The sequence below is a fragment of the Cydia splendana genome, chromosome 5 (genome assembly GCF_910591565.1).
Source record: "Cydia splendana chromosome 5, ilCydSple1.2, whole genome shotgun sequence".
NCBI classification, from domain to species: domain Eukaryota; kingdom Metazoa; phylum Arthropoda; class Insecta; order Lepidoptera; family Tortricidae; genus Cydia; species Cydia splendana.
In genome coordinates this window covers 16,303,179-16,327,204 of record NC_085964.1, presented here as the reverse complement: position 1 = coordinate 16,327,204, position 24,026 = coordinate 16,303,179, and the positions used below count along the sequence as shown (strand labels likewise).

The window sequence follows — 24,026 nt, the reverse complement described above, 5'->3', positions numbered from 1 at the left end:
TCGTTGCCTAAACACGGTACTCGACTGAAAAGCTCTCTATTATATCACGATTGTATAAAATACTATTGCGCGAATGCGCGGTGTACCCATGTTCGGAGGCGACTATATGTTTGGTGCGATTCGAATGTGTGTTATTGTGGTTACCTATTGACTTGATCCCCGATATCGCTCAAGTCCAACCGGCCGGCGTTCCTGGGGAGCGAGTCTCCGCCCGACATGGTCGACACGGACTCTAGAGAGCTTTGTGACGCATTGTTTGCGTTATCTACAACACACAAGTGCATACTAGATAGCTTATACAGTGATGTAAATGCACTTGAAGTTAACCCTTTGACCGGTATTCGTCAAGTGGAATGTCAAAATAAATATAAACCTTTATAGCTTTGCTCAATTCCAATGTCATGACAACTTTAGGCAACTTTCACGTTCAAAAGGTTAAGGGTCACGAAGTAGCAGCGGCGAACGATATATGAGAATTCGTCTGAGCGAGACAGCACCGTCCTCTTGTTCATATTCACATCTCACCCTCGCTCGCTGCTGCAATCGTCGCGCAAAAGATTGACTAGTCCGTAAAGGATACATGTGTATATGTAAATATTTACTGAAAATTGTGACACTGACAGTGTGCGTTAGAAACAGGGCGACATTTCCAAAACCATTTTACTAAACATTTGAAGACAAACAAGTGTAGCAAGCAACAAGGAAGTTAGAAACATACTAACCTTTGCCGTAACTGTTAATTTGCACGACCGGCGGATCTTTGAAATGTGCAGAATTCCTTACTGGCGTGTGGTCAAAGTGTAGAGTGAGCCGGTTTCTTCGGGGCGTGCTATTTGCAGACGCAACGTCTTTATTCGTATTGTTGATGATTGGGTTGACGGTCGCGTCTCCATCGACTTTGTCATGGCCATTTTCTAATACTGGACTGGCTAGAGTTTTGGTTACTAGGCGGTGGGCGTTGTCTATAATGGAGAAAGTATTGATGAAGCAAATAAAATTAAACAGGTAAAATAGGAACATGATTTCTCTAGTTGTAATTCTTGAATATGATACGTGATCTAGACTAATCAGTATAAAATCTATTTATGTATTAAGAATAAGAGCTATCGTTCCTAATAAAAAGCTTTAATAAAATCTACGAATACGAGGGATAGAGAGTGAAGTACACCTAGGGTTCGTGCGCAACATCAGAGCGCTTTTCGGTGGAACTACTCCATCAATAATGATCTAAACATGCAATATACTAAAGTCAAGTTGATCTCGAATGATCCAGCACAGCGAGCATTGCCATTATCTAATCACACTTAGTACCGAGCGCCATGTCTGATGCTACTGTCGGGAATTACCCAACCCCAGAGAAAGAGCGAGAAATCCCCATCTGGGCATTTTCACTTAACTGTGTACCATTAACGGCCGGTTAGCAATCGTCACAAAACTGTCGGTCAATGTCAAACCCCATACACTTCATACATGTCAGGAATGTGAAGGTTAGACGTTACTGAAACACGACTTAAGTCGCGTAAAGTACAAGCACAGAATAAATAATAGTACTGCCGTACAGAAAGGAAACTTCCTACAAAACCGAAGTTTGACAGCGGTTCAGGGTCGAATCATGCTGTCCAATTCTAATATAAGGCACTATCCCTTTCGGCTATTTAGGGTTGTCAAAATTCAAGCCATTAACTTATCTGTGGTCGTGCAAGCAAAGGGACGTCAAGTTGTGTCAACCCTAATAATTGCTCGGAGCAATGCTGAGCCGAGCGGAGCCGAGTTTGGCCGAAGTCAGAGGTTTCGCACCCCTGGTACAAGTTAAAATGAAAATGCCCAAACGCATGCACACTAGGACACAACTGACCTCGCACGACAGTGAGCCAGGGCGCGTAGAGCTGCGCGAGGCGTGCGCGGCACTGCCGCGATCGGTAGCGATCGTCGTGTTCGTGCTTGGTGAGTAGGGCGCGAAGCACGCCCAGGGCCGTGCGCCGTTTTTGAGGCGCCTCTCGGAGGGATTGCTCCACCTGAAAACGTTTTTATAAAAATAAAACACCGGACTATTGTTTTCCCTGATATGTTTTCATGAAACTTAATGTGTGAATCGAAATATGAAAATCAAGCATACTTCAAATTTTACGCCCTTATTCATAACATAAAACTATACGGGCCTGATTTAAAAATAGTTAAATTATGTTTTATCCCTTTTTTACAAATAGATAAGTCAAAATGACAGATAAAGACGATTATTAGCTAACTGAAGCTTGTAGCGCGTTTATAGCGCGCGAAGCTGGTAGGTGTTCTAAAAAGAAATTTCGTGTTACATTCGGTAACTAAATACATTTATCGAAGACAATCGATAGAGTATGCATATAATTGTAACGGATGCTTACTTGTTTGAGTAATACTCCTGACAGAAAATGCCTCATAATAAATTCTTCCGAGAGTTTTAACTTTGCTGGGTCTGCAACAAATGTTACAAAACTTAGTCATTCATGTTACAAAAATTATCCTACTGATAAAAAGACATTTAAATTTAGTTGTTATTCGTTATTACCTTCATCCATATCTTTTCCCAGCTTGTTTGAGTGCAATGGCAAGTTGAATGGCACATAGTGTTCGTGCGAACATATCGTTTGGAGGAACGTGAATTTAAACTCGAACAGCGCTTTAGGCTCGCACGCTTTGAACTTGTCTAGGTATCTTTTGACTTGGCGGAATACGAAGCCACGATCCATAAACGACAGGCAAGACTGAAAGGTATAATTTTTTTTTTTAAATTAAATGTGAACTCTAGTGAGATACAATAAGGTGCAATTTTAATACATACCTTAAGAAATAAGGCAAGATTTTTGTTAAATATGTGAGTCTGCAAGGGCTGTTGTAGAATGTATGACGGCTCAACGGTTGTGACCAATTTTTCAATGTTGTCCAAGAGATCAGCGTGAAATCTTTCGTTTCGAGACATCTGTAACGCAAAAAACAATTTATTATAGATTTAAAAATGTATTATTAAAACTAAATGAAATAAACAAAAACAAACATACTAAAACTTAATAGGGTAATTCGCCAGTAACTGGCCACCCCAAACTAAAAATGAATTCTATTCACCTATAAATAGAATTGATTTTAGTATAAGGTGGCCAGTTATTGAAACCTTATACTAAAATGAATTCTGTTTATAGGTGAATAGAATTCATTTTTAGTTTAGGACGGCCAGTTACTAAACGTGGCCTGTTGCTGGCGAATTGCCGTACTAAATACTTAACCTACAGGTAAAAAATTTGGCCTAAATCGCCATTTATTATAGACTAGACGGGCCCGCAGCTCCGCTCGCGTAAATGAAATAAAGAGTCTTATGTTTAGTTAAATACCGATATTATTATGTATTGAACCCTGCCAGGGTTTATAACTGTGATAGGAACTTCTTATTTGTAACCGATATTTGGATAACTTAATTCGCAAATTTCTCAAAAAATGATGTGATTTGATAAAAGGCAAGATTGTATTTTTTCATCTACGTAGGTATTTATTTAAAACTTATTTCAACATAAAATTATGCGGTTGCATTTGAATTACGCATTATAGGGAGGGGGGAGGGAGTAGGAACCCCCCCGAACCCATCCCCAAAGTTAGGAAATCAATAGTTACCACGAAATTTTTATTTTATTTTTTGAGGTTATGTTCAATAAAACAACAAAACGTACGAAAGGGTAACCAATTTGGACTTAGAAAATTTCGTATACATATTTTTGAGCACTTTGTCCGTATATATGTTTTTGAGCACTTTGTCCGTATACATGTCTTTGACCACTGTATTTCTTTTTTGACACCGAGTCGGGTGTGTTGTGAACGCAAGATACCTAACACTCCTCCTCGCTTCGCTCGTCGTCGTACCTAACGGTGACTCTGGCAGTGTATTTCGTTCCGTCACTTCCGTCACACGTAATTTCAAACACTTATAAAAAAAAACTACGCGTCTCCTAGACACAAATCAAACCCCTATAAAATGCCACCCTTCCCCCCGCCGCTCCTTATAATGCGTGATTCAAATGCTAACCCAAAATTATTATTTATTTTTATAAGCCCAATTGCAAAAACGTTCATTAGATTAATTTCCGCCTTAAGACGAATATGTACGACCACCGCCCATAAATCGCATTTTCATACAAACGTAAATAGTCCCCATTTCCCTGTCTGGATATTGATATTACTTACGACGGCTACGGTGACGCAACGACCGAAAATGAGTCCTGGCTTCCGACACCAGATCACACCATGTTTCCCGGTCTTGCGATAGCTCTCGCCAGTCGCCATGACCGAGGTTGAGCAGATCTTGAGCAACCCTTGAGCTCCAAAATATCTGAGCATACACTTTAACTACATTATAATATACATTGTTCAGATATTTGTGAATACCTCGGCCGTTCCGATATATCTGATGGGGACTGTTCAGCAAGAAGAAAAAATCCTACCTGGTCGAGTCGTATCGTATTACGCGAGAAAACAGTTCCCGAATTGGTTATATCTGTAAAGTCATTAAAGTATAATTATCACACACACACATTATTACGGGCACCATCCCTTGGACTGATATTTTTGGCCCATCTTGGCAGCCCGTTCCCCGGACGAATGGTAATGTTTGCCGAAGCCGTGAAAGTCAATCTGAATAATATAACTCAAAAAGAAATTTAAAACAATAAAATACAAATTATTAACACGATAATCATACGATAATACTAATTTGATTGATAAGTCATTTATGGCATTTAAGTCACTCGTATGGTTATAGACTAAGGTTAAGGTTGTCAGCACTTTTTATTTTACTTCGTGTAACAAAACGCCGCAATAACTGTATACCAACATGACAAACATAAACATTGGGTATGTCTGTAGCACCACATCAAATAATTTTGTCTGTACCACCACCGAAACGAAACTAACCGAGAGTTGCCGAAAATGGTCGATCATCGTAAAATGAAGATTGTTATGAAATTTTCTTTTGCTTATTGTAAATTAAATACGCATCGAAAGCGATAGTTTTTATGCTCTAGTTCTATTCTCATATTTAGATAATAGATTTAAACAGTTTTTTCTTATCATACGTGCGTCGTATTCGAGATACGTGTCAAAAACTTTTTTAGAAATTTGTAAGGCGCCATCTCGCTTCTTCGCTCGTTTTTTATCCCGTTCTGGTTTTTCGATTTTATATATATGATAGGTAAGAAGCGCTGGTGGCCTAGCGGTAAGAGCATGCGACTTTCAATCCGGAGGTCGCGGGTTCAAACCCCGGCTCGTATCAATGGGTTTTTCGGAACTTATGTACGAAATATCATTTGATATTTACCAGTTGCTTTTCGGTGAAGGAAAACATCGTGAGGAAACCAGACTAATCCCAATAAGGCCTAGTTTCTCCTCTGGGTTGGAAGGTCAGATGGCAGTCGCTTTCGTAAAAACTAGTGTCTACGTCAATTCTTGGGATTAGTCGTCAAGCGGACCCCAGGTTCCCATGAGCCGTGGCAAAATGCCGGGATAACGCGAGGAAGAAGAAGAAGAAGTATGATAAATAATAACACTCGTTTTTTCCAGGAAGACTTTTAAATTGATTACACATTTTGTATTAATTCGATTAACTATAATAATGCTAATGGAACTAACCTTAATCCTTCCAGTGTTAATAAGATATTGCGCCATGCTTTTGATGATAATATCGAAGAAGAAGCTGGAGTACTGCATGAACTTGTGCCCAAGTAGGAAGTCTTGCTGGTTCGGGTCCACGAACATGTGCAGTGGAGCCGTCAATACTGTGTGCAGTTTGAACTCGACGCAGTTGAACACGTACTGTAAGGGAGTACAATTTTATAAAAAACCGGCCAAGTGCGAGTCGGATTCGCGCACGAAGGTTCCGTACCATTACGCAGAAAACGGCAAAAAAAATCACGTTTGTTGTATGGAAGGGTCACTTAAATATATATTTTATTTTGTTTTTAGTATTTGTTGTTATAGCGGCAACAGAAATACATCATATGTGAAAATTTCAACTGTCTAGATATCACGGTTCTTCATAGTTACGGCCTGGTGACAGACAGACAGACGGAGGGACGGACGGACGGACAGCGGAGTAATAGGGTCCCATTTTTACCCTTTGGGTACGGAACCCTAATAGTACGTTTTCATCATTTTGAGACGTTAATACCGCCATTTTCATGTTTTAATGAAGATAGCAAAAGTAAAAAAATAAATGTTTGTTATTGTTAAAATTGCCAACTGGTTTAGACATTAATAATCAGTTAAAAAGCAGTCTTCCAGCTTAGTTCTTAGTAAATTGTTTTTTTTATTTTTTTTTATCATGCAATAGGTAATAAATATGTACGTACAGTAATGGAAGCTAAATGAAAGTAAACAATTATAAACTTACTTTGACATAGCTATCCAGTAAATCTTTCCGTCCATAATCGTGAACCATATGCACAAAATGCACTATCAACTTCACGATTTGATAGCCCATATCTTGTGTGTAGCTTTTTTCTACCGTCTGAAATAGAAAACCAGCCTTAGATCATAAACTCTGTCCAAATCATAACAATTGGCATATTATAACATATTTAAACGAACGGATTCGCATATTTGCTTGACTATTTGTCACTTACCATCAACTCAAACAGCTGGTTCAATATCGTCGGCAAGAACGCCACTAACGCACTCAGTTTGATCGCATGCGCGGCTTTCAAAGCATTGCAGACGTCATTCCAGGGCGGAGGCGTCGGCGACGTCGGCGGTGAGTTGGTTTTGATCAGTCGCTCCGCTTGCACGAACAAATTATGTAGATGTAGTAGGCTAAGACACTATGTACTACTTACCATCAATTCAAACAGCTGGTTCAATATCGTCGGCAAGAACGCCACTAACGCACTCAGTTTGATCGCATGCGCGGCTTTCAAAGCATTGCAGACGTCATTCCAGGGCGGAGGCGACGGCGAGGTCGCCGGCGAGTTGGTTTTGATCAGTCGCTCCGCTTGCACGAACAGGTTGTGTAGGTGGGTGTCACGGGTTGCTACGGTGGAGTCTAGGACCAGTTGGCAGCGGAAGAGTTGCTTTTCGCCTTCCACCCAGATTACTTCGGGGCCTGCGTTCTGTGAAAATAGTTGTCAGAATATGTTGCTTGAACTTTGAACTAACTAACTTTCTAATGCTAAAAAAAACGAACTATAGAGTTACACAATTCAAGTATATCTATCATACCAGTCCAAGAATTACTTCGAATCTTCGGACGATTATATCCAAACGCCTCTGGTAATCAGAGGATCTTATCCCATTGCAATAAGGTTTCGTTTTCAATTTTAACTAAAATATTACTTACCCCTTTACCAAGTCCGAGTGGTTGGATGGACAGATAGCCCGATGGCAAATGCGTGGCTATAGACAAATTCACGATCTCGTCCACAAACTTGTTGTTCTTCAATAAGGGCACCCACGCGTATCTGTAAAATCAAAATTGCAATTAATTAACGTCTAGACCATCGTGATACATTTAATCGAATTTAATCTGCCGTCACACATGCTAATACTTGCAAGGGCGGTGTGTCGCCAATCCGAACGTGTCTCGGCACTCTAAGTGCTTAAAAATAGAGACCTACATGTTCCAAAACTATCTACCTAGCAATAGAGGGGCTAGAATCCGTATGCATATGTTGTAAAGTATGATCCATTGGTCACTGACAGTTTTAATATTTTGTACACTGCGGCGCACATCCGCAAACCTGTCTAAAAAGGCCTCACGTATGTAAAGGTGGTATTCTACATGTCCAATGTGTATTCTGTTTCACATATTGCTTAATGAGAGAGTGGGACGCTGGGACGCAATGACATTAGATAAACATATTGGACAGATGGAATATCACCCTAACATGCAACAGGAACAGTCTGGTAAAACTTTTGATGAAGTTGAACAGCCTTACCCAATGCATGTCTCAACATTAGCGTCATTCTTCTTAGTCAAGTCGCACGATATGTGGTAGAATGTGAACAGCAGATGGTGGTTTGGGGTGATGGTGGTCGGTAGGCGGATCTTGGCTTCGTCGCTCCATGAGGGGTTGGCGTTGTGGTGCAGCACTGAACATCGGTACTGCGTTGTCATGCCGGCTCGCCCGTATACCACCTTCGAATAATATAACAATTATAACAGCGCAATCTGTTGAGTTCATATACCTGAGAACCATAGATGGTGCACTACAAATCGTTCAGAGAACACCGCAACTCAGGTCGGTCGGTTTTAGAGATACATTTATATGTATCAGCGTCTCACCAAAAAAAGGAAATAAACTTTGAAATAAAATATAATCTGGATACAGTTTTATTGTAACAAAACTTCTGTTTTATTACACCTGTTCTGTTTTACTGCTAATTTCACCAGCTCTAAATTAAAAGTATTGTTCGTTTTAAAGTGACTTGGATGCCTTCCTTAACAACTGGTTGAATGAAGCACTACATTAGTCGTGGAGTACTGGGCAAAAGTACAGACTTACAGTTGAGTAATAAGGTAAGCGAGTTGTAATGAAGATAACTGAAATTGAAACATCTTAAAAATCAGGTAACACCACCAACCTGTAAGGGCTTATTGTCGCCCGTATCACTCTCCCTCAACTCAATAGAACACGCGATATTTCTCGCTCGAGCGAACATTTTCTGCGACTCAAAGTTCAGCGACAGAGGCCTGACGTACAAGTGGTGTATGAAGGCCGCATACGGCTGTTCTGGTTCTATGTTGAGTGTGGCTAGTTCCAGGGTGAGTGGCGAGGTAGGTGGCAGTGGAAATGGCTTGAGTGCCGCGTATGCTGTTGTCATACAGTCTGAAAAGTATAAAGCAATTATTATGTTTTACATCTTGGATATGTCGTGGCCAGATCATAGATTTTGATCATTTCATGAAATGCCATGTTAGAATTCATCACTTGATGATATGGTTAAGTTAGGTTTGACTTTTTAATGATGTCGATTGCCGCCAACCGATCATATAATGAAATGATTGTCACATCATGAAATGATCACTGCTAAGATCTCGCCACGACAGATATGTATGTGTTGCGAGCGAATATTTGTTTTTATTCATTTAATTTTCTACTTTATCGCATTACCACTATGTTCATATTAATCCTTAATATTGGATTGGGTAGCCTGTTTTAAATTTCGCCCTTATTGTGATTCCGCTAGGGTATAAAATTAAATGTATAGAAACACGTGCTATCATAGATTCCGGGAGTGGGCAGTCAACGTGAAAAAATGTTCAATCGCTGGAAAGTGCAGGGGTCAAAATGTCCATACGGAACCGGCTGTCTATGTAACTAGACGTAACGAGACGGAGCCCCGCTTCGCGGGGCTCCTTTTTCTGGGCGGTTTGCCCTTCGGGCATCTGAAGCTACCTAACGAACCTAACCTACCTACTTTTTGCCACATAGACAGCCGGTTCCGTATGGACATTTTGACCCCTGCACTTTCCAGCGTTTGAACATTTTTTCACGTTGACTGCGCACTCCCGGAATGCTATCATATGGCAACCTCGTCATAACTTATGCTGAAATCAGAAATTTTATTTGCTGAATATCATTTTGGTGTCCTTTAATTGTAATTTGGTTTTCTGTTGGTAATTTTATATCTTTTCACCAAATAATCATTTATTATTCATACATACTAGTATTTACTTACTTGGTATTTGTTCGTTGCTATGCGAAATGTTGATATTGAGCCAACCCGGTATTGTACTCAACTTTCCCAACTTTTCCGGCTTCCGGAAATCTGACAGGATCTTTAGCAAATCATCGTCGGACATTTTGTTCGGCTCTTGACGGTAAATGGCGGGAAATTCGGGAGTTGTATCCAAATCGTTGCTGTATAATCTAAAATTTAAAATAAACGAAGCAACTTAGAACTCATGGAATGTTTATCGTCTAACATGTCTTTGACTTGAAAATATCATATAATACCTTTTCTTTGCTTTTTTTTCACTTTTTACTTAATATAGTGATACATTCAGATGTTAACCTTGTAATCGCACACTAAAGTCTAAATTTTATACTTTTTTGTGCGAGATTAAGCATTAGTACATAGGTATGTGGTATGTGTGGACCATTTTATGAAAGCCCTTTTATATAACAAAGTAAAAGGTTTCGCTAGTTTCACAGCTTTTACTCACAGCTAGTAAACGGGCCTAGTTAAACTTTAATAATGCCATATCCTTACTTAAATAACGGCTTCGCAGTCCATGCAAACGGCATCCTATAGGTTCCAACACGATGGGCGTACGACTGCACGGTTTTGTGGACTTTAAGTCCCAGGCGAGGGTCCTTGGTGGCTTTGAGGTAGGGCTCCAGAACTTGACTGACATGACCTTGCAGGATTTTGTCAATTTTCACTACTAAGAATAGGTCTGGGTGGGGATTGTTTATTGACAATAGGGCCTGAAAAAAAAAAAAAATGTTTTTTTTTATTATTCCGGTGTTCGAGAAAGTCGCGGTAAAATAATTAAAACTTTTGGAAAGCGCAACAGGAATTCAAATTCATGTTAGGCCTATTTTCCTTACAAAAACGATCATCTTCTTAGCTACTGACAGCTGAAACAGATGGCGCTGCATGACCCCGTACTTTTAGTCTGTTCAGAATGAGAAGAGTCGTGAAATGTATTGGGCCCCATACATTTCACGACTCTTCTCTTTCCGCACAAACTCTACTAGGTTGTCTTTCTATAAATCGTATGGCGTCGTACAGCGGCATCTATTTCAGCTGACAAGATTTTGTTAGTGCAATACTTTGCAGTATGCGGTATGCGTCTTAGGATACCTTTGCCTATGATAGAAAGTAAACTAATTACCTGTCTCTTTGACTTAAACCATTCCTCAGGGATCAATTTAACATCTAACTTGACGTCGTAGCTAAAATTCTCGACCAGCGAGTGGGTATCCTCGACGTCCTTGACTAGATCCTTCACCGCCGCGTGGTTCAGGTCAAAATGGAAGTTCTCCGTTAACTTCTTGCCGCTCCTTGCGTCGTATAGCGCGAGGTAGGTGAAGTAAGGTTCTACTTGGCATAAGAGCTCTTTATCGCCATCTATTGGCGCTTGTAACCTAAATTTTAAGCTTTCGCATTTGAGCAGTATTTTTTGGCCGAAGTGTTCTCTGAAAAAAGCAATGTCATTGTATTGTAGAGAAAACTACTCCATTGGTGACATATTTAAAGGTTTCGGAATTCGGCCCCAGACCAGGTATCAAAATTCGTTACTCATTTCTTCCCGGGCGAATTCGTAAAGTAGTTAAGGTATGATTACGATAATCATGACGTTTCATGAACATTAGCTGTCGATTCATTGGTAGGTTGAGGAGCGGTAGCGCTCCAAACACGTCGTAAAAACATACCTTTAGTCATGTTTTCCTGATTGAGAATTCATCAAATTACAAATAAGAATATATGTGCCTTAAAGAAAAAATGGTTAGTCACTATAAAGTGGTGGACTATGGACCAGATGGTGGTTAGGTTTTCTATCTACACCTGAAGATTTTTAGCCACTTTTGGCTATAAATCTTGTAAATAAACCTACTTGAATGGTTCCAGCTGTGGTTCAGGCGAGGGCGTCCTTTTATACGGCATGCTGAATATGTTAGCGCGGCACTCGTTGCGCGCCGCCGCTATGGACATGTCCGTCTCTCTGGAGTACCGCATCAGGAGCGGGTTCATGCTGTGCTCGAGGCCTTTCAGCGTTCCGTAGGTCGGAGGTGGCGGTTCTGCTGTCAGTGAGACATCTGCATCTGTAAAGACACCGTTGATATTCGTAAGTATTCCATAAAAACTGCATAGAAATGAGCTTTACACCTTTATGTTGCAAATGAGTAAGCGCCCTTTCGAATAATACCTACATATGGACGTAGTTCAGGGAAAAGGATCGAATCCACAAAAATCTGTTAGTAAAATTTGAACTTTCTGTCAAACGGAAAAGTCATTCATTTAAATGACAAATTTTAGAGGATGGATCCTTTTGGCTAAACTGCGTCCATATATTTACCTCGCTTAGGTATAGGTCTGTTTTTTATTAATTATTTTCAGTACGTATTTTATAGTTTAGATCGGCGGTCGGCAACCTGCGGCCCGCGGGCCGCATGCGGCTCGTGAAACTGTCACTTGCGGCCTGCGAGCCTCTCTGGCTATGTAATATTGAGAAACGACAATGTCTGATAAAGCATAAATATTAACAAAGTGCGGCCCGCGTCAACTTACTCATCGTTAACTACGCTACTAAAACTACGCAAAAAAAGGTTGCCGACCGCTGGTTGAGATGGTTGACGTAAGATGACTGTTAATAAGGGCTGATTAAGACGGCGCGCGAACTCGTATGCGATTTTAGTTACGCTGAGGACTATTGGTAACATCCAATTCAGCCGACCAATCAAATACCGCAATGTAATGAAGCTCGCATGCGCATTCTCGCACCGTCTAAATGAGCCTTAAAAAGTCCGATAAGCGGGTTAATCAGGAGGAAACTTATTCCTCATTGGTAATACTGGAAGTAATTAGCAAACAGACTTGGCCAAGAGGAAAAAGCGGAAAAACGCGACAATAACGTGTAAATTCCTCTCGAGCACGAGGCAAACCTTACAGTTTCAGCTTTAAATTTTTTTCAAACTACATAATATAATACTAAACAATAGGTATTCATGGGCCTTTGATGGGCAAGTACAAAGAGAAATACTCATTACGCATTTGTGGCACGTGGTATTGTTATGTTATGACGATTTGAATGTAACAGAAATACCAATTTAACACGGTTTGCAGATTGCAGAGAATCTATATCCTCTGCAAGCAGTGTTAAACTGATATTTTATATTATATATTATTGTATTATATTAGTTAACATGGACTAAACATTTCGTACTTTCGTCTATTTGCCTTTCTACGAATATTGCCGAAAATGCAAGAGCGGTAGAGAGGGAGATAACGAAATTTCGATTGGACTGACCCCAGTATCTATTTAATTAAAAAAACATTATTATGTTGGAAACTTCATCGATTTGAATTATTTGAACATTTATAAAGCACCCGATTTGATTAGCGCAGCTACGAGCTTATTGTTCATTTGTGTATTATCGGCGTCCTTCGGGAAACTAATGTATTACGCGATAAGATAACACTTCACAGAGTAGCCGTTTTAGATGTTTTTAAGGGTATTCATTTAGTAAAGTTTATTTATGGGTATGATGTTTGTTTTCTTGGTAATTCGTCACTACTATGAAGTATTTGAACAAATTAAATTATTTATTTCAGTTTATAATTCGTCACTACTTTGAGAAAATCTCGTATCTCGTACTGCTACACAAAGTTAAAACGCAGTAACTCTGTATGCATACCATACATAGTTACCACATTTATATTTTTATTGACAGAACAAGATAAGAGTTTTTTTCAAAGTAGTCACGAATTGTTCTCTGTAGTCACTATTTTCGATTCGTAGAATATGGACAATTCCTTTTTAAATAATTTTGAGACAGAGGAAGGTTATAAATTAGGTAAATAAACATTATAGGACAACCTTACACCAAATTGATCCAGTCCCATAGCATAGTTAGTCAATAAGGGTTCATTTAAGGCCCATTTACATGGTACGAGTTTCTCGCCTCGAACGCACGATTATCGTAGCACGAGAAAAAATATAGTATCATGTAAACTAAACATACGATATCGTACTAGAAGGAGCGATAATCGCCTCGCCTTTGCTGATTGGATGTCTCCGTGTAAACAGAATGTTAATGCGAGAATCCCATTTCGAGATTTTCGAGTTCATGTTTGTTGGAGTCCCAATTTTATGCGTTTTTGGGACATTTTAAATGTTTTATTAATAGCCAAAACACACAACAATATTTTTCTTTTCATACAGTGTCTTTTGTGATGTTTGACCATATTTACTCTGAGGGGTGAATTATGTAGGTCATATTGAACAGCTTTTACTGTGGTGTGTGGAGCCAACCCCGAAATCACGAAAAACAAATCTGCTTTTTCCATAGAAAACATTAACGTATTATGACTCTTCAAAATTTATGACAACCTACCTACCTACCATGGAGTAGGTAAAAGTTCTTTTGTATGACCTACATATGTCAGAGTATAGTCAGATATCAGATATCACAGCAACACCGTGTAGGTATACTTATATGTTGTCGTTTCCCGGCAACTTATTTATTCTTAAAAGCAACGTCACGTTATTTCAGCCAATATTAAAGTACTCGTAAATGCAACTTAAAATATATTAAAATTAAAAATAATGTGAGAAACAAGAAATATTTATTAAGAATATTGACAGTATAGTGAAAAAATTAGTAACTAATCACGTAAGTTGACAGGTAAAACTCGTATGAAAATCGGTTCGCACCGATTCGTGCGATACTCGCACGCACGTGAAAAAATGTCATACGAGAACCAGTTTAGACGAGTCGAGAAATCGTATGCAAATATCTCCCTCGAAAGCAGCTCCCCGTGTAAACTATTTCGCCTGGCGATAATCTCCGTTCGAGTATCGCATGACATAATCGTAGGCGAGTTTTTATTTCTCGCATGAGTGTAAACATTTTTATACGATAATCGCCTGACGATTATTGCATACGATAATGTCATACGATTTCTCGCCCCAAAACGTGCGAGAAACTCGGACCATGTAAATGGGCCTTTAGACTGCGCGCGAACTCGCATGCGATTTTAATTACAATGCGGACCATTGAGGTTACAACAATGCAATCGACCAATCAACTAACGCAATGTAATGAAACTCGCATGCGAGTTCTCGCACCGTCTAAATGAGCCCTAAGGCTCTGCTGTGCGAGCGTGTTAACCCTTTGAACGCCGCGCCTAATGTGTGTTGTCGCAATGCACGAAGCTTGATATTCGACTGTAGCCGCGCGCGTCAGTTGACGTCTTTGGAGGTCAAAGTGTTAATACCGTAGCGAATTTACAGCTGACTGTACCTCTTATAGCAGTAATTATAGTTACTAGTAGTAATTATACACTTGCACATCCCGGGTTAGTGGGCTGGTGCAAGTGGTGCTTATAGTTTATCCTGGATAAAACGGTATGTGTAGTTTATACAAATTACCTTTGTCTAATGCCTCATCCTGGTTGATTTCTGGGCAGTCCTGGTTCTTCTTCAAAGCCGCATTAAATGCGGTTATCCACTCATTCATTTCCTCCTCATTATCGGCCGAAAATGTGTAACCTTTTCCTCCGGACATACGTAGCTCGAAACAGTGGCGTCCACGCTTCGGGTTCTGCAAAAAGAAAAAATGTCGTAACACAAATCTTTACTTTAGATAAGGTCAATTACAAAGAACTATTGGTATCTACGACACTAATTACATGGCGCCGAACAACATACATACATGAATGCACGTTAATGTATATTTCTAACGAGTTCTTTTGCGTCTGTACGACTTTTGCGACTACTTTTAAATTTTGTGTTACCGTATTCTCTCAACTATTCCAAAAAATAACCTACGAGGCATACGTGTTACGTGCAACTCGTGCAAGTACGTACCATTGACCAAGAAACCAGTAGATGCCAGTAAGCATGCTATATGCATATGCCAATAAATTCTAGAAGTGGACACTACTAACACCTCAAACAAAAGACATAACTTACTTTGACAACATCGGAGCAAAAATCCATGACGATAGTAAGCTTCGTGTCGGTTTTCTTTTCATCCTTATATACCTCGAGAATGTAAGCACCATCGGCTTCTCTGACCATTGAGCAATAGCGTTTTTTGAATGATTTCGAAGCAAGATTGCTGAATATTCTGTCGGAGCCGATTTCGGGTCCTTTGAGCAGATAGCCTTCTTTGGTGCCAATGTCCACTTTGGCTGCTTGAGCTTCATTGTCGCTTTCCGTTTCAGCGTCTATGTCGTATATTTCTTCTATTAATTTGTTATCTATTGGTCTGATAAAAAAAAACAATTGTTAATTGTTGCTTTAACAAGGTCAAGGGAACAAGTACAGCAAGATACGTGGGTTTCCCCTAACATTATTTGTATTGTACAGGTAATTTGCGCAGCATGGACATATTTCATAATTCTTCAAATTTCTCACTTTCTAAGAAATGTTGATGACCGCATTCCTGAGAATGTTTAGTTTCTTAAACCTCGACAAGCTGATTTTATCACATTATCATTAATTAAAAAGGAATTTAATCGCGTCTTTTAATTACCCCCGACGTTTTGATAATATTGCGGTCGTGGTTCCGTACACTGAGAGAAAAATCATCACCAGGAATTAATAAACAGTTCTGTACTGGGGGAAAAAATGAAGTTTTAGTAGTAATCATGGAAGTTTCACTATTTCTGTAAAATTTATTTATTTCTACAAACAGCTCAGTAATACTAAATCTAATTTCAGCAAACAGACTTTAGTAAATGGAGCATTAAACAAAGTTCAGTATTTGTTACAATCCATTTTTATTACTACTAAAATTCTCCGATTTTTACTAGTAAAGTTTGTGATTTTAGGAAAAAAGCATCTGTGATTTCAAGTTATGATTTTAGTAAATGTCTCACTTACATAGTTTTGTAATATCTAAAAAACGAGTTCGCGGGAATAACATTACCCCATTTAAAATAACAATTCAGTTGTTACTATAGCGACATTACAAAGTTTACTGGTATTTAGTAGATAGACTTGTTGTGTTTATGTTCATTGTTGTACCAATCACTAAACGAGTTTTGTAATACCAACACAGCGAAACGAATGTTAGTGATTTTAGTAAAATTTACTACTTGCTACGTTCATTTGGTTAGAGTTAGTATTATGTCGGATGTCGGGCGGGCGTGTCTCGTGTCTTCTTTGTTTAAAACATACTTAAGTTAAATAATAAATTTAGGATATATTGTGGGCCATGGACATATTAACCCGCGACCTACTGTGTAGTTGGTGTCTACAGGAATATATTGTTCTGCAACTTCGAGCTAGCTGTTGTTATTCTAGTGATAATGACATCATAGGTAAATCTAAACTGTTTGCAATTCCAACCTCCCTAGCACAGGTGCGCCGCGAGAGCATGTTGCGCGCGTAATAAATACTAGTCTCTTTCTGACTGTATGAATAAGAAAGGAATGGGTAGAATATCTCGACAGGCTTTTATAGTGCCTCTTTAGTACAGAGATATACTACCAAACGCTTTTTTATTCATACAGACAGAAATAGAGACGGGTAGCTACCACGCGCGCGACATGCTCTCGCGGCGCCCGTTTGCTAGGGGCGGAGGAATTGCAAACAGTTTAGTTTTTGCCTGTGACGTCATTATCTCTAGAATAACAACAGCTAGCTTGGAATCGCAGTACAGTTTAGTAAAACCTATGACGTCATCGTCTCCGATATTGCTAAAGCACGCTTAGAATTACAAAACGGTTAGTTTTCACCCATGACGTCATCACCTCCGATATTGCTAAAGCACCTCTCGGAATAACAAAACCAAATTTCTGAAATTACTCTAGCATACTTCAAATTACAAATATAGAAGTTGTATTTCCTACTAAATGGAAATTGCAAAAGTCAATTTGTTCCTATTAGTTGACTCTCCTTGTCCCCGGATTAAGTTTTATTTTTGTAATTCTAAGTGTGTTTTTGTTAGTTTTTTTTCTCAGTGTAATTGTGTGAATTTAGTGAAAATTAAAAAAATTGCATAATGCTGAAAACAGTAACTACCTACTTTTTGCATGTTAATTGTAGTTACAAATGTATTCAGGATTGAAGGTCAGGGTTGGAAACTAAACTGAACAGAGGGCCTACCGCCAACATCGTTAAATCGAATTTTGCCTCTTTATCTCTCTTGCATGTTCGAGTGATAGAGAGTTAGATAACGATTTTCTATTGTTCGATGTTGGCGGTTGTCTCTTAGTACCTATATGGATCTGTTGGTCAACCTGATATGCTATTCCTAATAAATTGATATTTTACCGAGAAGACGAATCTCTTTTAGTACTTATACATGCCATTTCTGAATTTAAAAACTGTGACCTTAACCTGCGGTCAAATAACGTGACTGACTGCGGTCAAGTGACGTGAATAAAAAACTTTGATGTGTCTGAGAATTGTTTTGCTGCGTGCAAGATTTACAATGCAAAGGAACGAAATTTTGTAAATTATCTAAGTACTAACTGATTATCATCAGTGTTATTTTAAACTATTCTAATTTTGAAATTGACACTATTTAGGCACAAAAACTTGTTTATTATCCTTTTTTTCATGCAATTAATGGGAAATGAGTCACAGATCAGATAGACAGCCGACCTTGACAAGTATACTAGAGTTAGAACAGTTGCCTGCTCTCATGACCATGAAATGTTATGTTAATTGTGGTGCTAATGAGCTCTTCTGTTGTGGTTTCATTCAATCATAGCTAATTATTCGATACTTGCCCTGTTAAGCTTGTAGTACTCCTACATTACTGTGGATTTATAACAATTATACTCATATGTGTATCAATCCAGCTAGCTCCATTTAAAACAATTTGCTTTCAAACTGCATATTGTTTTGAATCATAATACCATTTAACATGATTACAAATCACTGTCATTACAATAACATATAATATTGTTACAAGGATACCTACACATTGAATTGTGTTTCTGTTTTCTTTTGTATTGTTTTCTTTTATTGAGGTGTTTAATAAAGAGTATTTGTATTTGAATTGTTATTAATAATAAAATTATGATACACAGTTTATCCATATAATATTGAATTAGTGAATGATATTGGCACCACAAATTTTAGACACCTATTAGGTACTTTACAAGTTATCCTTATGGTGTATTAGATAAGGTTTGGTTGGTTGGTTTGCTAATGAAATTTTACAATAATAAAGCGAGAACTTTTAACATGCAAGTGAAGTAATAATGAAAAATATAAATTCAGCCTATATACGTCCCACTGCTGGGCACAGGCCTCTCATGCGCGAGAGGGCTTGGGCTAAGTTCTTACGCTAGCCCAATGCGGATTGGAGACTTCACATACACCTTTGAATTTCTTCGCAGATGTATGCAGGTTTTCTCATGATGTTTTCCTTCACCAAAAAGGTAGTGGTAAATATGAAATGATATTTCGTACATAAGTTCCGTAAAACTCATTGGTACGAGCCAGGATTTGAACCCGCGACCTCCGGATTGAAAGTCGGATGTCGTATCCACTCGGCCACCACCGCTTCGAAGTAATAATAGAAAGCTTTGTCAGGTAGGTACAAACTACAAAGGCTACAAATGCAAAAAATAAATGTCACACAGACAAAATAATTTCGTAAAGACTTCCATTGAACCAGTTATGCTATAGTGTACAGAAAAATACTGTTGAGATAGTTAGTAGTACTTACCTGGGTAAATTGAGATATGTGCCAGAATAACTATTATACTTGAAGTGTATAAGATTCCAACTGGAAGCATAGCTGAGCAAGGCCTGTCGAGTGAGCAGAGGGCAAGTGGAGGCAGTCCTCACGTCAGGCACCGCTGTTGTAACTGTTCGCCAGCGGCGTGGGAGGACCACACTCTGCAGATTATAAAGGCTGGCTTAACTTACTATATTGGACGTGATAATCATTAACTCACATCATTAACAATATTATTGCTTAGTACCACTAATTCTGTCTAATATAAGTTCTAGTCCTGATAAAATTTTTAATTGGTGATGAAATGAGACCTCCATAGAAAACTCTATGAGAAAGGATCATTAGAATACATTTTATAACTCTAGGGAGCATGTGTGAATTGCAAAGGACATCACCCAAAAAAAGCCACAAAGTATTAAAGCCTATAGTTGACTGATTGAGTTATAATTATGGTTGAGAGGTTAGTACCTTTTTCTTTCTTTGTGCAACAGTCTAAATAAATAAATATATGCTACAAGATAACACACCCTCTGACACAAAAGTCTTGCAGCGGGCAACACTTCTCTTTTGGTTAAATATGTCAATTTGAGTTTAAGTTTTTGATTTAGGTTATTAGGTGCTAGACTTTCAATGCCCATTGTTTAGACTAGAAGGATAATGCTAACACATAATTATGTCAAAATTTTGATTAAATGGGAAGCATATTTTAATAATTTATATGCCTGGACTGGTCGACTCATTTGTGATTTTATGATGATGAGGAACATACATGTAACTGTCAGTTTAGTCTAATTCTAGATATGGGGCATTCCACAAAAAGGTTTACTTTGTTGGGAACCTGCAATAATCTGTATTAATGCCCCATATAAGTATAGGTTCATGTTGTGTACTTACAGAAACATCATCAGAGGGGTATAAAAGAATGTCTCTAAGAGGATCATTCAGAAGCAGAGTCTTGTTTTCTTGAATATAGCTCTCAAAGTCCAATGCTGTGCATTTCTTGGCTATGATGTTCTGAAACAATTTATAAAACATGTTACATTCTTTTTATTATAATAAAAATAATATCACACAAAGATTTGTTTTGAGAGAAAAATTTTGTACCTACCTACTTTGCTTGTTATGATTAGTGTACGGACAAGTGGTGGCATTTTGAACAGAGCGGGAAATAGAGTCGTTATTATCTACTAACTTTTTATGATTGAATGAATAAATTCAAATTTTATATGATATTTACTTTACTTATAAAATCTATTTCTCTTGCTCTCTCACATTCAATCAGTATACTTTTTAACCATATACAACAACCTTAATTAATTACTGGCCAAAAACTTTATAAGCTGTAGATATGACAAAATAATTTGATGTTGTTGATTTAGACAACTGTTTGCTATATTTGTTGTTGTAATACGCTAGGCTAATAATTGAAAACAGCACGACAGCAGAAATGTAAATGAAACAATATGAATGACCCACCAGAATCGTCAATTTTGAAGTGGATTGAACCATACAATAATCTTGTATATAACGATAACAATAGCGTGTACTGTATATCATGTGAAATAGTTGTGTTAGCACAATTAGGTAAACATCGCAGCAGATACTTGAATAAATAAATAAATAAACTTTGGCACTACTTGAATAAGAATTAAAAAGTGTAATAAATATGTTTTCGAAAAATCATTTAATCGTTATTCATCAATTATAAAATGCACCTAGGCGACTCCATTTCCCGCTCTGTTCAAAATGCCACCACTTGTCCGTACACTAGTTATGATACCCAACACGGAAATGCTTAACCACAAACACTGAACAGGTTTCTCTAATCTTATTTACAATATTCTAGTAATTTAATATTATGTAAAATATTTTTCATATTTTAATATGTATTTAAAACAAATAAGATATCTTATTCATAATTCTTATTGGGAACACAAATTTGCTAGTATATGAATCAGTGTACGTAACACAAACGTGTTTGTTTATTAAATATAAACAATAGATTTTTATTGTTCCAACAAAACCCGGCACTACTTTCACCGACAGAACACACCCTACATCATGGGAAGATTGAGAACACAAACAATTATATAACATTATGTATAAAACTGATCTTTCTTATGCATAATATATAAATCGAACTTTCTAAGCGTTAATTAATTCACAGTTAAGTCATTAAATTAAACAATATTTACCTCGTACTCTGCGCCGCTACTCTTCCCCTTAGAGTTTATTGGAGGCATTGTATTTATTTTAAAATACGATACCTAATATTAATTAACTATGCATTTTCTACACAAATAAGCAATATAAATGTATTCATTGCGAATAAAAAGTCGATTGAAAACACTTAAATAAGCAGAAAAATGACCCAAGAAAAACAACGACCGCCTCTCCTCAGAAATGGAGGAATAGCACAGATAGGATAATATTTTGGCATTGACAGTTGTTTGCCTTACCACAGATAATTAACAATGGTGCGTCTACACCATCTAATGAACGGCCAAACGTGGGTGGATCGCACTGATACTTGCAAAATATAGTCTGTAGGATGAATTAGTCAGGAGAGAAAGGGGAAAAATTTGTAATAAATATTGGTGCAAACTTTTGATCTCCATTCAAATTTTGAGTATTAGTTGCCACTTTTTAATATACTTACTTTTTGGTATTACAATATGTATTCAACGTATCTCAGAATGTAAGTACAGACCCTCCTCAAACTGAGTTAACAATAGGGTACCTAATATTAACATGACTATGACTAACTTGTCAAATTAGCTATTCTTTGATAATAGCAAAGACATTATGTAACTTCGTATTTACTGGTGCATACAAACTTAATATACATAACTAGAAAAAAAAAAAAAAAAAAAAACATAATTAAATAACTAACCTACAAAACTTAAAAACTAAATCTAAAAATAAATAAAACTAAACTTTTTGGTTGCCACAATATGCGCAAGTCATATCTTTGAGTTGTCTTTGAGTCATATGCGCTGGATCATTTTGGTGATCATGCTAGCCCTTTTACATATTGTACTAGTAGATTGGCAGCACTGGCTAGCTGTCACAGTCAAATTTTATAAACTGAATTTGCGATTTTTTGTTTTGTTTTGAACACAATAACATACGTTTCATATATTATTAAGTGAATATACTGTTCGGCAAATAGTCGTAAATAATGAAGTTGAAAGAGGTAGTCCTTTCCTTAAGGTTAGTGTGTTTAATATTTCGTTTACTTTTCCAAGTTTGCAGGGTTCCGTTGCTTTTCTGCATGGATATTAGACACAAATACGAATTTAGTTAATCAAGTGTAGTGAAATAAAACTACCTCTCTCCTCCTAAACGTTATTTTTCTGAGTTGGCTTTTAAACATTTCTATTTCATCAGTTCATATCAGCAGGGGTGCGAAACTCCTGACTTCGGTCAAACTCGGCTCCGCTCGGCTCAGCATTGCTCCGAGCAATTATTAGGGTTGGCACCACTTGACTTCCTTTTGCGTGCATGACCACAGATAAGATATTCACTTGATTTTTGACAACCCTAAATAGCCGAAAGGGATAGTGCCATATATTAGAAAGGGCCAGCATGATTCGACCCTGAACCGCTGTCAAACTTCGTTTTTGTAGGAAGTTTCCTTTCTGTACGGTAGTACTATTAATTATTCTGTGATATCAGTAGATATTTCCGATGTTAAATAAAACGCCAAAAGGTTATTGCTTGAAGTGTATAACTTTTGTAAGGTACATAATACATATGCATTTTATAATTCTTGCAAAGGGTTAATAATGATGAAGATACATGATCAAGTAAAAATATTCTGAAACATTTGATAAGTTTATATGTTGCTTGGAAACTTGAGACTTTATATAATTAACACTATTTCATTTCCCATGATACCAAAGTTACCACGTTAGGCAATATGTAGGTAATGTAGGTACATGTTATTATGAAAGAACTAAAAATAAAGGGTATATGGTTTACAGTCTACTATGATCATTATCAAAATTACAACAGTGTTTGACAAAAATAAAACAAAATATTTTTATATTTTGAAAATATGTATGCTTTTATAAAAATATTATGTACAATGCATGTTTATTCCATTCTCAAATAGGCTAGGTATGCTCAAAATGTAATATTGATGTAAGTAAGGTTAACCCGCCTTACATAGGTGGTGGCAACCTCTTATGTTGGCCACAACCCACAACAAAAACTTTGGTAACTAAATGCCCAATATATGGGGATATTGGATGGCCAGTGTAAGGGCAGATTACTAAACTATCTATGGGAGTAGATAAATAATTTAACTACAGAAATTTATTTCATTTTCATGCAATAGTAATAGAAAACACCACTTTTATTAAACAAGCAAATAATTGTTAGAATTTTTGTTTACCCTTACAAATTTGAATTTTCTACTTATTTGTAGCTGAGACCTTACATGCAATGGCTTCATTGGATTTATAACCTAGCATAAAAATGTATATGATACATCATGGTGCAATAGGGATTAGAGTGTTGAAAATATATTGAGTGAATCTGTCACATGTATGTAGTGGCAAGTATATTCAAATTTATTTATAATAATGTTTTGGCTGACTACATCAATTCCAGGAGATTTACCCATGTATGTTATTT

The 24,026-nt window shown here is 37.6% G+C and overlaps 1 protein-coding gene across 1 annotated transcript in view; it reads right to left on the bottom strand.

Moving 5' to 3' along the window:
• LOC134790839 (dedicator of cytokinesis protein 9) overlaps window positions 1–21,844 on the bottom strand; it is a 56,981-nt gene extending 35,137 nt beyond the window's left edge. Inside the window, exons 1-21 of the mRNA XM_063761806.1 lie at window positions 21,581–21,844; window positions 20,280–20,399; window positions 19,374–19,546; window positions 15,656–15,953; window positions 15,113–15,284; window positions 11,576–11,783; window positions 10,853–11,156; window positions 10,225–10,442; window positions 9,691–9,881; window positions 8,593–8,837; window positions 7,947–8,146; window positions 7,349–7,469; window positions 6,849–7,121; window positions 6,407–6,523; window positions 5,647–5,829; window positions 2,819–2,956; window positions 2,546–2,741; window positions 2,382–2,452; window positions 1,856–2,015; window positions 723–962; window positions 145–265 (exon numbers count right to left, since the gene is read on the bottom strand). Of these exons, the coding sequence (XP_063617876.1) occupies window positions 145–265; window positions 723–962; window positions 1,856–2,015; window positions 2,382–2,452; window positions 2,546–2,741; window positions 2,819–2,956; window positions 5,647–5,829; window positions 6,407–6,523; window positions 6,849–7,121; window positions 7,349–7,469; window positions 7,947–8,146; window positions 8,593–8,837; window positions 9,691–9,881; window positions 10,225–10,442; window positions 10,853–11,156; window positions 11,576–11,783; window positions 15,113–15,284; window positions 15,656–15,953; window positions 19,374–19,546; window positions 20,280–20,399; window positions 21,581–21,628 (3,797 nt within the window). The 5' untranslated portion in view covers window positions 21,629–21,844. The remainder of the gene's footprint in view (window positions 1–144; window positions 266–722; window positions 963–1,855; window positions 2,016–2,381; window positions 2,453–2,545; window positions 2,742–2,818; window positions 2,957–5,646; window positions 5,830–6,406; window positions 6,524–6,848; window positions 7,122–7,348; window positions 7,470–7,946; window positions 8,147–8,592; window positions 8,838–9,690; window positions 9,882–10,224; window positions 10,443–10,852; window positions 11,157–11,575; window positions 11,784–15,112; window positions 15,285–15,655; window positions 15,954–19,373; window positions 19,547–20,279; window positions 20,400–21,580) is intronic.
• Window positions 21,845–24,026: the final 2,182 nt, after the last annotated feature.